The sequence below is a fragment of the Triturus cristatus genome, chromosome 3_2, assembly GCF_964204655.1.
Source record: "Triturus cristatus chromosome 3_2, aTriCri1.1, whole genome shotgun sequence".
Taxonomy (NCBI): Eukaryota; Metazoa; Chordata; class Amphibia; order Caudata; family Salamandridae; genus Triturus; species Triturus cristatus.
The window spans coordinates 259,394,310-259,410,033 of NC_140584.1; the positions used below are offsets into that span (position 1 = coordinate 259,394,310).

Below are 15,724 nucleotides of genomic sequence, written 5' to 3' on the forward strand. Positions count from 1 at the left end.
TTTTGGTTTTAGGAGATTTAAATTTTAATTTAGAAAAATTGAATGATGGCGATACAGCATCTGTGGTCCATTTAATGGCCAACTTTGAGTTAAAACAACTGGTGAAGCACCCTATGCACATAGCAGGCCATATTCTGAATGGCATTTTTACAAACAATTCAACAATAAAGGTAATTGAGGAATTACCACTATTATGATCAGACCATAAGGCAATAACTTTTAGCATTAGTATAGGGCCACCTCAAGAAAGACCAACCAATTTATGACCTACTTTTGAAAGTTGTGTTTGGAAGAACATCGGCCCGTTGAGTTTAAATCCTGTTTAGTAAATTCAACACCAAGTTTTATCTCGGATGCAGAGTAGGCAGTCTTTTCATACTCTTCTTGGATCAAGACTGTGGTTGACTCCCTAGCCTTCATAAAACTGATCTCTCAGTAATAAAAAACCCCTTCAGAACCATGGTTCTCAGATAAGCTTAGAATGCAAAAACAGCTTTGCAGAAGGAAAGACCGACAGTGGAGATCCAAATACGACCTAGTCGACAGGAAAAATTATTCACAAGCCATAACAGATTATAAAAAACTTATCTTGGAAGAGAAAGAAAAGTATTTTACTGAAAAGATAGCCCAGTCAAAAAATTCCAATAAAGAGCTCTTTCGCACAGTGAAAAGTTTAGGAAAAGCACCCAAACCTAAAAGCAACTTTGGCGGTCAGACCTTTTGTAATGTTCTAGCTAAGTTCTTCCAGGGAAAAGTGGAAGATGTATTTAATTCTTTTACTAACAAGAGTCTTAAATATACAGCAGCTCAAACAACTCTTGAAAGTTGTCCAGTTATTAAAGAATGGGAGAACTTTTCCCCTTTGAGTATAGGACAGGTACACAAGCTAATACTTAAAACCACCTCTGGCTCACTGCTAGATCCATGACAGCCCAGAATAGTACACCTGGCACCATTATTTATAAGTGAGCAGCTGACTAATTTGTTCAGTGAAATCATCAGAGCAGGCCATTTTCCAGGGAACTGTAAGATGGACTCTATATTCCCTCTGCTTAAAAAACTGAATCTGGCTGTGCAGGAACCCAGTAACTATAGACCCATTTCCAGGTTACCATTTCCGGCAAAGGTCCTAGAAAAAGCATTTAACGTCCAGCTAGCCACTTTTATAAAAGCTAATGAAATAATGGATCCAACGCAATTCGGGTTTCGCAAAGCACATAGTATGGAAACAGCTCTTATTATGGCTTCCGAAGATTTAAGATTCATCCTAGATTCGGGAGGGAAGGCCGTCCTGTTACTATTAGACTTCTAAATGATCTTCGACACTGTTGATCATAACATTCTTGCCGACTGACTCTTCTTGTATGGAATTAAAGGCCAAGCTCTTAAACTTCTCAAATCATTTTTAGCAGATAGGGTGCAATTTGTTCAGATGGGAATATGTTACTCTGAACAGTTTAGGCTGCCATGCGGTGTACCACAGGGCTCATCTCTGAGCCCTACTCTGTTTAACATGTATGTAACACCGCTGGCTAAGCTTATTAGGACCTTTGGTTTTTCAGTTGTCACATATGCTGATGACACAGTTAATTGTTTCAGTGTCCAGCAATGTGAAAGAAACAGCCAACCGTTTCAATCTATGCATGACACAGATTAATAAATGGATGAAAACCAACTATTTAAAGTTGCACTCGGAGAAAACTGAGGTGCTTTAACTGGGCTATGATCCGGACTTCTGATCCTCCAGTTGGTGGCCGAACTAGCTGGGATCGCTCCTTTCGCCGGTGAAAAAAGTGAGGAATTTGGGTATTATTTTTGATGACAGAGTAGCTTTTAAGGATCAGGTCAACACTCTAACTTCAGCAGTGTTTTTTAATCTAAAGCTGATCAGCGAAATACGTCCCTCATTCCTAAGGATTAGCAAAAAAAACGGCTGTGTCCGCCTTGGCTTTGTCCTGATTTGGACTATGGCAACGCATTTTATTTAAACATACATAAAGGACTTCTACAGAAATTACAGGTCTTACAAAATGCAGCGGCCCGACTGCTTTTGGACATTCCCAAGCCTCAATCAGTATTGCACCGTCTAATCAAACTGCATTGGCTTCCAGTTGCCAAAAGGATCAAATGTAAATCTCTTTGCCTAGCTTATAAAGCACTGCACAAGTCAGGCTCAGACTACTTAAAAAAACAATTTATTTGGTACATTACAAAAATAAATCTTCGATCATCTGCTTACAAGCTTTTGGTGATCCCCAGAACTAAGAGAGCACATTGGGAAGGGATGAGTTTCATACCAGTAATAGCCAAGCTATGGAATATGCTACCATTACATTTAAAAAACCGTCCCAGTTTAATTTCTTTCAGGAAATTATTGAAAACCTGGCTCTTTGAAAATCAACTGTAGGTCACAACTAACCAGCAATAGTTTATCATAAAAGCAGCGCCAAGATGCCTCAGGACATTCAAGCGCTATAGAAAACAAAAATCAAATCACTTTGGCTTGTATCATAATGTAAGTATGATTTCAGAATGCATGTCTAAGCCTCCCGGAGCTTGGATTGGTGTCGGTGAGGCGCCACATATCTTTGTTGCATATCACCCTAAACAAAAGTATGGCGCATTACCTTTTGTTGGACCTGGATTCTGACAATTACTGATGAATTGTACTTTAGCTTTTTACTGTTCCTTTAATCAATGTGTGGCATTTGAGATCCTGGTGTTTTTAAACCGTCACAATTTTAATTTGTTTTCTCTTTTCTTTTCCTCTGTGTTTTTCTTTTTTGTTGCAATTGATGTACTGGTTACGCTTCTTTTTTTTTTATTCGATTGCAATGGTCTTTATTGATCGTGCAAATAAAGTTTGCTATATCATTTTTTATGCCAATTTAATGAAATAAATAGACACTTTTATCCAGAGCACTTTTTTCCTACTGTCCCAAAATATTTAGATATTATTTTAGATATTTTTTCCTCGGTCCCATCCAGGGGAATCGGAAACCCTGGCTACCTTTAGAAATCCCCAGTATGTTGGAAACAAGCATTTACAATGCAATGGTCTCGGCATTGGTAAAGTTAGAGCTATTGGCATTGCTCATGACATTTTTTTTGTTTATGTTTTTGTTTTTAAAACATTTAACCCCTTTCCCGCTCATGACGGAACCACTCCGTCATGAGCCACGGTCGCCGTGTGCTCATGACGGAGTGGTTCCGTCATGCTGCGGCCGTTGGCGGCCGCGCCGCCCACGCGGCGCTAATTCCCTGTCTGTGCGGGCGATTAGCGCAGTGGGCTGAGTCATGACGGAACCACTCCGTCATGAGCACAGCTCAACCGCGGCTCATGACGGAGTGGTTCCGCCATGAGCACCGCGCCACCGCGCTGCCCCCAAACCCCCCCTAGCGCTGCGGCGGAATTCCCGCCGCAGCGAAAGGGTTAAAGAAACGGCATTGTTATTTACAATGTCAATAGCTTAATCACTCTCAAATGCGAGACCTATTGCATTTGCACCCACACACAGGGCCACCTACACACATACTGATTAAGCTATTGACAAAAACAAACAAAAATAATGTCATGAGCAATGCCAATAGCTTTAACTTTACCAATGCCAAGACCGTTGCATTGTAAATGCTTGTTTTTTTTAGTTGGGAACTCTGCAGGTGGGGGGGGTGGGGGGGGAGAGCTTCCCCAACCTCCTGATGCCCTTTGGTGATTTTCAGTGCAAAGACGATCACACGCAAGGCACGCTGTCCTCATTACATTGAAAACGAAACTGAAACTTAGTTTTAGTTTCAATGTTTCGGTGCTCATTGGGCTATCACAGCCCTCTCCTCTCCCACTCTCCCCCCCCCCCGAGCACCGAAACACTTGGGAGAGCTACATTCGAAAGGGGAGAATCTCCCCTTTCCAATGGTACCCTTCCCTAGTGAATCCCTGCTTGGGGATCGCCCAATATGTATTTGTATGAAAGCGGGTCCAGTGCTGGGACAGAAGCAGTGGAAGGAAGCAACAAAGAAGCACAAGAGTAGGGTAGTAGATTCATGATGATGAGGTGCTGGGAATAAAAAGGTCAAGATGTTTGAACGAGAATGGTGTGGTGAAGACAGTTTGGATGAGATGCAGGTGGATAGTGCACAAGGGGAGCCTAGACAGAGGATACCACCAAGGCACTTGGAGGATTATGTATGCAAAAAAAGGTTAAGCCATTGACTGCTATTCAGTATAATGATATGTATGATGCTGTATGTGTATTTTGTTTTTATAAAGGGAAGAAGATGTGTTGCACATGTGTCAGGTCTTCCTAGTGTCTAAATCTTTAATAATAGTACATGTATCTTTAAACCTGGAGTGTTGGTTCATAAGTGTTCCGGTGTTCTTATGCACTATGTCTTAGTTGGGTTCTCTCTGGAGTCAGTTGTCTGCTGGCTGGACAGGGAGCACCATCTGTAGTCACTGATGTCTTAAATAAATATACAGAGGGGGGAGGCTGTGAGCTATTGCAGAGAGCATTTTGAGGATGCACCAAAGTCCTAAAAGGGAGTATTGCGAGAGTGGAGTGATTCCTCCATGGAGGAAAGTGAGGGTTGAAGGGGGTGGGGGTTCTTCACAGAGGAAAGAGGGGTGCACCTCAAAACAGCAACAAAAACACAGCAAGAAAACAACTGTGATCATCACGCACACCACCACTACCCACAGACACTTCCCTCCATCTAAGGCACTACTACTAAGAAGGCTACCATCTCTCTGCAAATGCTCTTTGGAAGCTCGAAGCGGTATGAAGCACTAAATAAAAGCAACTACAATACAACAACAACTAAGGGGTGTCATTAAGTGCAGTTACTGTATTATTTCTCTGTTTTTGGCTCACACTCCACACGGCTTCCAGCTTTAAACTTGCTTATTCTGAGGCAGTGCTCCTCGAAATAGGTCAGCAGTAAAAGCTAGAAGTCACGTAGAGAGAGAGAAGGGGGAAAAGTCCAGAAAGGTGTTTCTGGGTTTTATGTTGCTGTAATGCTGCACCTTAGGTGATTCATGCCACCAAAAGAGGCGAGATGAAAGAGCATTTAAAGAACTTTGGAGGGTTTGCGAAATGTTGGTGAAGCCTCATGTTTCGAGCTAAATGCTCTCAGCTAAAAATTAGACGATGGTGGCTAGAGATATAGTATGGTGTTTTAGCACAAAGTGACTTGAGGACTTAAGTCCTTGTTGGTACAATTAGCAGATTATGAGTTTGAGTGTTGGCAGAATCAATTCAGGTTCTCACCCTTCTGATTCAATAAAGTCAATGGCAGTACTAAACAAATACTAGCAGATACCTCTAACATACCTATACCAAGGTGGAATACACTGATGGAACAGTCTGCATTATTTTAAGGCTGAAAAGGAACGATTGCAAGTAAAAAAGTGCTGCAAAAATGACACAAAAAGTGTAGTTGTGTACTGTAAGAAGTGCATCTGGGTGCGGCAAAATTTGCTAACTTATTCCGCAAATTCTTTTGCAGGGGTGGATGAAAGCGTTCTAACAGTGGTTCTTGGTGCTCTGGAAATATGTCCACTATCAAAATGGAAACCTGCCCGTTAACCATTCCCAACCACATCCCCAAAAATTAACTTTTTAATCCACAGAGAGAGACTGCAGTCCAAAACAATTCTTTCCTTTACCACCAATTTCTGATTATATCTTGAGCAGCATGTTACAGAGCTTGACAACATTAAAAACCGCCAGAACTGAAGCATTCACCAGTATCGGGGCGCCATTACCTGGTCCAGTAAACATGCAATGAGAGAGTGAGTCATTTCGAAAAACTCACATCGGGAAAGCAAGCAATGATGCCTTAAAGCCATGGGACAAAACGTCTGGCACACAACTCCTGATAGGAGCAGGAATTTTGAGGGAAGTGCTTAAACAGAACATGTACTTGGACCAACCTCCTTAAAGTGCCTCCCACCAATACCTGCAAATTTTACTCAAAAGAGAGGGCAGCTGCACTTCACTGCAAGCAGCAGTAGAAAACTAGAAAGAGATAACAAGAATATGTATTTAAGTAAAGGACTATTGAACTAACGTGATGTTTGGGAAAATTGAGTATTGGAAAATCGTGGAGTGCTTCATCCCATTAAACAAGAACTGAAGGCGTAATAAGTCAAGTGGGTGCACACAGCCAGCAGAGCTGAATCCCAAGCAGACCATACTCCAGATTACCCACCAATGACCCTAAAAAACAGCTCACCTTCTCCATTAATAACACACCAAAATAACAGTGGGCGTTAGTATCTGCCCACTGAAATAACAGCCAATGACCCTTAAGAACGGTGCACCCCCGATTATAAAAGCAGAACGTCACGATGCTCATCATGAGGGCTAAAATAGGAACAAAGCACAGCATCTTTCCAAAAGACTGACTATATTACAGCATTGCACAGGGGAGGCCAGAGTAATTAAACGAAACTCAAGCATTGTAAATAATTGTGCCTGTAAATAAATACCAAAGGAATCCATCATGGCTTTAGTGGACATACATTACAGGGATGGGCTGGGTGTAGACTGTTTAGAAAGTATGTTAAACACAGCACAATGGAACGTCCTTCTGCAGGTATGCCATTGCCTTTTAATCAGCATTTAAAATATTTAGTATGCACTCAAAAAAAAAATCTGTTCAGAGCCCTAAAACTTTCAGAAATCCATCTTAAATCCAGGGTTGATCAATGAAGAAATGAGCCCCATCTTGGACCTGAAGGGAACCCGTCTTCACAGATAAAGTTATAACATGTATTATTACATTGGAACAAATTATGAACCCCTTACTGTGCGCCAGTGTTTTGGAGACAGCGTCCAGCTCACTCTACTAAACCAAAGCCTCTTACTGAAGGCATTCTTCGACCAACTACTTATGCAACAATTCTCAGACTTGTAGTGGTAAGGAAGTGCTCTTCTAAGGTACTAGTACATCCAAGGAGAAGCATGGCGCCCCTTTGGGGTGGAATGCAACTGTTATAACAACGTAAGCTCATATGTACTAATATTTACCACAGAGACAGAATAGGTAAAACCCTTTGATACACCAGGCCCTGTGTTTAAGAAGATGTTATAAGCAGTCTCCTCCACTAGATGTTCTTTCTTTTTACTGACTCTCTAGACATAGAATCAAGCAATGTGTTTGATGCATTATTCTTAATTGCATGCAGTTTTAGTCTTTGAGGGGAGATGCAAAAATATGTGGGGATAGTTCTTTATTTCGCTTTCAGCTAATAACTACAATTTATTGGTTTCACTAATTTTCTCCATCTTAAGTTAGCAGTGAACTAGAAATCGAGTGTATTGCTTTGCCTATTTGCATTGCAGATTTCTCCGTTTGTCATCAGTTGACGTCTGCTTGGTCTTTTACTCTTCAGAGAGCACTGGGGAGTAAAGAGGGGGCAGTCCCCCATAATGCGTATCAACTCCATTCTCCTTAATTTTCACCTCTTAACTTCTGCCTCGAACCTCCACTGTCAGCTGCGCCTTACCTTCAACTGCATAACAAAGATCCATTGTCTTAAAGGATGCTACAAGTTCTTGAGTGAGCAGTGAAAGACTGCAGGCGAAGCTGTGCTTCACAGACCCAAAAACTATTCTATCATAGACATTTCAGCATTCTTTTTAAAAATCGTAAATGTTGCTATTTCTTTATGCTGAGGCATTTCAGAGAGTCCTGAATTCAAGACTGGGTGGAGGAACTATGCTAAATAGCTAAATTGTCTGTCTCAGCTCGTGATGCACTTAAATATTGTTGTGAATCGTTAGGAGCGCTGCCCTCCAGGAGGCAAAAGTTAAGTGTGTCTCTCAGATAGACACTTGTTCTTGAAAGGTATTGCAGGCGCCCTATCCACTCTGCCCCAGAAGTAAAACAGTATTAGCAGAAGTCTTCTAAAGATCTTGTTAGAAGCACTCTTCACACCCAACCCTAGAGTTCTTATCAGCTACACTCTCAAGTCCCAGTTCTTGTCAGCTATTTTCTTCTCCCCGATCCACCACCCTCGGTTCTTGTCAGCTGCTTTCTTCTCCGCCAGTGTCAGTTCTTGTCGGTAACTGTCTTGAACCACCACCCTACAGTTCTAAGAAACTGCACTCTTAGGACCCAGTTATTGCCAACTACTCTCTTACCAATAGCCATAGTTCTTATCAGATGCACGTTTCTGCTCCAGCCCCAACATTCTGCCTGATGTGTACTTCCCTTTCTTTGCTGCTCTCTTCTGTCCCTGCACCAGTTCTTGTTTGCTGCCCTCCCCTCCCACTCCCATCAGCCCCCAGGTTTTTTTTCAGATGCACTGTTATGTACAAGCCTCAAGTATTTTTCGTGGTACTATTCTCCACCAGACACTAGTTTTGGTCAGATGCAACTCTGCTACAAAAAAGTAGACCCCAGTTCTTTGCTGATGCAATCTTCTCCTAAAAACCACAGTTCCTGTCCTTCAGCAGCCCCCACTTCGTTTTGGACTCTAAACATCCCACTTTTTATTAGACATACTCGACTACTGAGGACCTCAGCTCTTGTTTGAGGTGCTCTTCTTCACTACAAACAAGTCATAGCACAGAGCTATAATCACTTATGTAGTTGGCTGGATCATGCGTGTCCGGCTGCCATCTGCCCAGTATGCAATTGCAACAAATGACTAAGAATTCTTGCCATGAATGCCTATACATCTGCTTCCGCTGACCTAACAAACCTTCCTATTTTCAATGGTTCAGTGGATCCCAGATGTAGTGAGCTACACGCTGCCTACTTTTGGTTTCAAGTATTTTCCTTCAATTGTACAACAGTAAATGTGACGTGGCTCTGGTTTTCTATACCATTTCACCTTCCTTCCACCACGAGTCAGTGTGTTTACAGAGGCTATGTCAGTCGTGTTGTTGCGCTGTGCATTCTCTATAGGGAGGCACCAACTGGCTTCAAAATGTCTGGCACACCACTGAACAGACTGTCCTTTCTTCTACTTGCCGTGTTGGTCCTTGTGGTCCACTTAACAGTGCAATAGTCCCGTACAAACGCCCCCCCCCCAAAAAAAAAAACAAAAAAACATTGTCATGATATTGGCTGTTTTTCCCCGGATCCCTAATCCGTTTATTTATGTTTTGGAGCTGAATACAGTCAGCCTCAACCAATATTAACATTGTGTTCTTGGCTGGCAGCTTCCACTATTTCTACATCCGGGGTCAGGTTCTATATCTATAGTGAGATCACGTTGCCCGATGTCAGGTTTGAATGGTTCATCGTGTCATCGATTACAAATACTAAAAAGCGAAGATCGAGAGAACGAGCACTGATGAGCCACTCTTCCCTGAGGTTACCAGATGGCTGTCGCCAAGGACACACGTTTTCCAATAGCGTTTTCCTTCGGCATATACATTTGTTTCCATGAGAGCTGCTCCAACTAAACCATGACTACACTCCCCAGAATGCACTCGCTGGTTTGATAAACGCCAAGTAGAAGCACAGTCACATCTGTAAACACTACTCTATTCCAACATAAAATACGTTTGGGTTGTTTATTGCAGCACTTCAACTGTCCACCTGCTCAAAGCACCGCATACCCCTCCAGTTGCTCCCTTCCAGCCTCCACCCACCGCTCTCACCTGCCTCTTCCAAAACCCCATTATCTCCCTTCCCCATCAACTCCGGCACTCACCTCTAAGATGTTCACCAGGCTGGTCTTGCCGCTGTACTGCAGCCCGACCAGAGTCAGCTCCATCTCCTCCCGCCAGAAGAGCGAGCGCAGCCAGCCCAAGAGCCGGGAGAGCAGCCCCATCCTAAAGCAGTGAGGCACCGGTGAGGGGAGGAGGAGAACCGGGCGCTACAGACAGGCCCGGGCACTAAACGGCAGACAGCCAGAGATGAACTTCCTGCCACCGGCTCTGGCTGCAAGCGTCTGTGCGAGCTGCCCCAGCGGCGACACCGCGGTACAAAACCGACGACGGACTATCCTATTTCGACAGAGGCGCCGCCATATTGAAACAAGGCTGTCGGATACAAAGAAAGGGCAGAAACGGACAGCTGCAGTCACCTCAACTATTTCTGGTTTAGCCACCCACCCATAGTCAGACGCCAGCTGGTAACATAATGCTATAGAAAAGTTTCCGCATATTTAAGAAAACAAACGTGGATAGGAAGGTTGAGCATTGGCTTAACCTAAACTACTCGCATATTACCCCTAGTCATTATGGCTTTTTAACATGACTAATAGTCTGTTGATTATAATCTCTAATTTATGGGCCCTGAGTTTTACGATAATAACACAAGAGGTTCCGGAGTTTGTCCTACCTCTCTGCCTATAATTGTTGATTATAATCTCTAATTTACGGGCCCTGAGTTTTACGAGAATAACACAAGAGGTTCCGGAGTTTGTCCTACCTCTCTGCCTATAATTAGGGAGCCCAGCCCTTGAGAACAGATAGTTAGAAGGAGCATCCCTTTCGCAGAAAACAAGTAAAGAGGGCACCGGAAGACACCACCGCCTTTCTCCGAGGCAGAGCAGAAATGCCTCGGAGAAAGGCAGTGTCGTTTTCGGATTCGGGGGCGTGTTTTGCTGTTGTCTCCTCCTTGAGACTTCTTGCAAAAAACACGCCCCCCGATCCGAAAAGGACGGGGCCTGTTTGGAATGACTGACCTCTTCTCCAATGGCTGGCCAGCATTCAAGAGGCCAGCCAATGGAGAACAGGGGAGAAGAGGGGCGGGTTCAAGCCCCTCTTCTCCAAGTCATTAAATCTCGGAGCGAGACTGCGCAAGCGCAGCCTTCGCAGCCGAGACCTAAAAAGGATGCAAATTTGGCATGGAAACCTTTATGAGGACAAAACTTTATGAAGGCTTAAGCACAAACTACCTCAAATAGCCAAACAAGCATTGGCATAGCCAATAGGTCTCGCTTTTGGGACTTTATAAGTGTTTAGCCATGCAACAGTTGATGTTGCACCAATTATATTGTGCTGCATAATTAAATACTTATAAGGTCCCAAAGGCGAGACCTATTGGCTATGCCAATGCTTGTTTCCTTAACCCTCTGAAGCAGTTTTTCCTGTCTCAAAGTTTCAAAATAAATATGGAAATACCTCTCCATTGTCCAACAGACCAGATTTCATCCAGCATACACCAATCAGTCTTCTATCTTCTTTCGTTCAAGTGAGTTCTCTTACTGAAGGGCTCAGCAACATTTCCTATATGATCCCACTGCTTTGATTGTCAAAACCCTCTACCTCTAAATAAATCAAATGTTAGCTCCTACACTATCTTGTGCTAGGTTTTACTACACTTTGCCATATTTTCTGGACTCAGCTAGGCACGGTTTAGCAAACGGTATCCCAGAGTAAAAGAAAGCTACAAAAAGTTAAAGTGGGAGTTTTAATCCTAAATGTGATTCTGCAGCCTTGCTATACAAACTCCTCCTTCTCCTGCCCCATTGGATCAAAGAAAAATTCCAACCCTCATGTGCGCAAATCTACTCCCAGCCTCTGCAAGTCACACGTTTTTCAAAAAAGGCAAATTGTATACACTACTTTTTAGGTGCAGGGCTATTAAGTAAGAGGAAAGACATTATCACCATATGGCTGCAAACATCATACCAACACACAACCACACAGAGATACCAGATCTAGGCTTAGCGGGCAGGGTTTCCTATGATCACATTGGGGGCCAGAAACTGAAATTTACAAAGCGTTATGGTATGGAGTAAAATGGAGGAGAAACACTACACGTTTTAGGCAGCAAATGCACATTCTGGGCAGCAGACACACACACTCAATTTATGGTCTGCACTGATCCACCAATGAAACAAGCTGGATTGAAAGCATCAAAATACAACAAGGCTTAAGATGTTTGAAGCATGGCCGGTTTACTGCTGAAATGCTTTAACGACATTCCGCCTAAACCTTGGTTTTATCCGTGACATCCATACATGCTCACGAAAATCACTCCATCTCCTATTCTTCACTCAGGTTCTCCTTGCAGCCTGTTCCTGTATAACTAGAGCACCTACCTCGCTGTGCCGGCCAGCACCTCTCTGCTAAACATTTCGGGAGGTGTGTGTTTAATTGGGTGATTCATCGCTGAGGTATTTTCAGGAATGCGCAAGCTTGCATTTACATCCAGCATCGCACTATCCAGTAACGGAGTTGATACGAGCAGCGGACAGTCAGACATAAAACATTTCCAGCGTGAGGACTGTGGGCCATTATCGCCTCTCAGCGCTGACTCAACCCCTGCTCAAGAAGCGTGGAGAAAATAACACCAGGGCGTTGCTACAACACCGGCTGCGATAAGGCTCCATGGTATCAGGGCCAATAACTGGATTAATTTTGTCTTCCTGGATTACATTTCTAGCTCCGATCACAATAGACAGAGCGAAAGAGATGTCTGCAGAGACAGCGGAGGACTTCAGCGTGCACAGTCGTTATACCAGCACAACACAGAATGAGTGAAAGGACTACAGTGAAGTGCAATAACAGGCCCTGATTAAGATTGAATTAAGATATTGCTCTTGTTGTTGTTCCAGGCCTGAGCTTTTAAGGCAGCTGCAAGAAGATGAAAACTCATTGAAGTCTGCACTGAAAGCAGCTTGGCACTGTAATCGAAACTGAATGCAACGGAATCTCAAACAAGCACGCAAGTGGTGCGCGTACGCTCCACAGCGAGCGATCTGTTTTCAATTATCACGCTCGTGTCTGGGCACGATAATTGAAACCACATGGCGGCTGTGCGGGTAACCACAACCAATAGACCATGGGTGGAGCAATGCGCCCGCCTTTGGCCAATTGCGTGCTGTCTTTGTTAAAAAGATGCACGCAAAGACCAATAGCCTGGGGCAAAACTAAAAGCACACGTGCGAGCGTGTGCGAGCGTCTGGTGCGATTTCTGAAAGCCCTTCCATAAAGTCTTCGCCAGAACAGCGCATGCGCTGTTACAGGCTCGACCAAAAAAGGGCTCAGCACTCGGGGAGGGAGGAGGGGGATTTGGGAGGCCCAGCAGTTAAGGAGTTAATACATGGCTTTGTTTGTTATTGAAGAACTTAGAAGGGTAGCAGCATCTGTATATATACTTTGCTTCAGGTTGGGCAAGGCAGCGTCTCGGAGCCCTGGTTAGGCTGCCTGATCTAGTAGCTTCTGTTTGGATGTGCACAGTTCAGTGACAACACAGACATTCGGGTGAGGGGCATCATAAAAGGGTGGGTGCCAGGTACGAAGAATTGGGACTACAATAAAGAAAGTTTTCATCCAGAAAATAACCACACATAAAGGCATCAACCACTTTATACCAAATAATCCACATGGATACATACAGAAGCTTCTGTTTTTCCAAACTCTGACCACCAAGGATCTTAGCAACATTACCAATTCCCTCAAACCGTGTTGATTTGAAAACTACATGAACCCATTTAACACCCATAAAATTCCTTCTGAAAGAGGAGCTTCTCTAGCCACCGGCACGCTTGCTTGCCTAACTACTGAAAACCAGAGATGCCAGAAAAGGCCATAGCCCTACATCTACACGCCCACATTGAGCAACACCCCTTCCATCTCCCTCCAAACGCCTTCCAGTCTAGAACCTACCTCGTATGCGTAGCTCATCCAGGTTAATGGCACCCATTAGATCATGTACAAGGAGGAACGCCAGTGTCCTTGTATCCGTCAGTGTCCCTCAACACAGTTGACCATCATACCCGCTCCATTTTCACACATGGGCACCGGCCGCACCATCCTGCAGTGGTTCAGTACCCTTCTTTCCAACAGACTGTAACTTATGTTTGTGCAATCTTCAAAGCCACCCCTTACAATCCATTTGTGTGGTCCCGGTCTGTGTAACCAAACAGTGGAGTTTCATCCTCCAAAATGAAGGCAGCATCCAACAATAACAACACTCATCAAATCTAGATTAACTGCTCCAATTAAAGGCTCCAAAAATGAAAAGGCCTGCTCTCTTCCCCCAAACATTACAGGCCCTGGTTCTTCCATATAGGGATGGAAGAAGTGCTCTCCTTAGGGGCGTATTAGACATCACTCTTCCCTCTCTAAAGGAAGACTTCAACATTACTCTGTGCCTTACGGAAGTATGACCACGTCACCCCTTATTGTGAAATACTGTTTTGGCTCCCTCTGCCAGCTAGGATTCCATTTAAAACACCATATGCTTCTGCCATGCTCTCTCATCCTGGAAGGTTCAGGTTACTTCACCAAGGGACTAGCTATATCTAATGGGAGAAAAGAGGGCAAGGCTTGAAACCACGAATTGCTGCAAAGAGAACACGCAAGCAGGCCTTCCACATCTATCATTTGAACTATTCACTCCTAAAGTTCAGAAAAAAAGAATAACTAAGTTACGTTCAGCCGCACATTTGACCACAAGCATCCCAAAACCTATGACAGAGGAAATAAACTTCACCCTTGACCGAATGTGACTGCACCAGAACCCCAGTGAAAGCTGAACACCAGGTCTGGTTTTCGTGTGCGACGCCTTACACAGGCTCTCGCCCAGCACACGCATGACCTCGGCCAGAGACCTGGAACTTGCCTCCACTCTTGGATTCTGCGCTTTTGAGCTCTATCTACCCCCTCTCCAAACACGGAATAGTAATTCTCTCTCCATCATTAAGTTTCCTTTGCTTCCATAAAATTAAATGTCATTTGTTCATGGTCTTGTACTCCTGAAATGTGTTTTCTAAAGTGCTTCGAAGCTTTCTGAGGCTAGGTATTTGCTATAAAAGTGCTTATTGCAAAATAATAATGTCACAAGTAATTACTCTGCATAAAGAAATAATGCTCTTAATCGCACTAGTTATTTTAGCCAAATGCTCATTAGCGACAAACTACCCCTGACTTGTTATCTCTTTCAGGTGCATACATGCTCTGGAGGTGGGATTCCAGGCCTACAGAAAAGGGGCACAATATCCGGCATATAACAGCTATGCTTATTACCTGACCCATGACATAAGCATGCTCCGGCTGTTTGAGACATTCATCGAGAACGTGCCTCAGCTAACATTGGTTCTCTACATTATTCTGTACAATAACGGAGCGGCTACTTACCAGTGTGAGTATAATCTAGCGTTCTAAATTGCTAGAAGTATATGATAGCTACATATTCATTATTAAAAAAGAGGTTTTATTTAATCGCTGACAGGGTGCTCTGAACTTGAAAGAGCACTGGAAATGCCAGTAGGTCCGGCTTATGAATGAAAGCGCCTTTTGTGTCATAAATGAGTTTAGGTACTTAATAAGTCATCATACAGGCACTGTCACTAATCTTTGCATTCATGCATCTGTTCCTCCATGAACTGACTCATTTTTGCATTCGCTCTCTGGCACAACCACAATAAAAACACACAAAATAAACAACACATGCAAAATAAAGAAAAAGAATACAAGTAGAAGCAAGCATTGGTAAAGCCAATAGGTCTCGCATGGCTGTTGATCAGCATGGCTAAAAGTTAGTAGCATAAGAAGAGAGTGGAGTGGCGTAGAGTGGAATGGCATGAGATAGAGTGTTGTGGCATAGAGTAGAGTCACGTAGAGTGGTGTAGAGTGGAGTGGCGTAGAGTGTATTTGCATAGAGTGATGCAGACTACAGTGGCTTAGAGTGCAGTGGCATAGAATTCTATGGCGTACAATACAGCATTGCAGAATAGAGTGGCTTAGACAAGAGTGTTTCATAATAGGCAGCAGTGACATAGAGTATGGTGGAATAAAGAGCAGCGATGTAG

The 15,724-nt window shown here is 43.6% G+C and overlaps 1 protein-coding gene across 2 annotated transcripts in view; it reads left to right on the plus strand.

The window, feature by feature from the left end:
• The window catches only part of XKR8 (XK related 8), a 187,515-nt gene that overhangs the window by 36,911 nt on the left and 134,880 nt on the right, over positions 1-15,724 (plus strand). For both annotated transcript variants that reach the window (XM_085647573.1, XM_085647572.1), the window contains exon 2: positions 14,858-15,054. In XM_085647573.1, the coding sequence (XP_085503699.1) occupies positions 14,858-15,054 (197 nt within the window). The remainder of the gene's footprint in view (positions 1-14,857; positions 15,055-15,724) is intronic.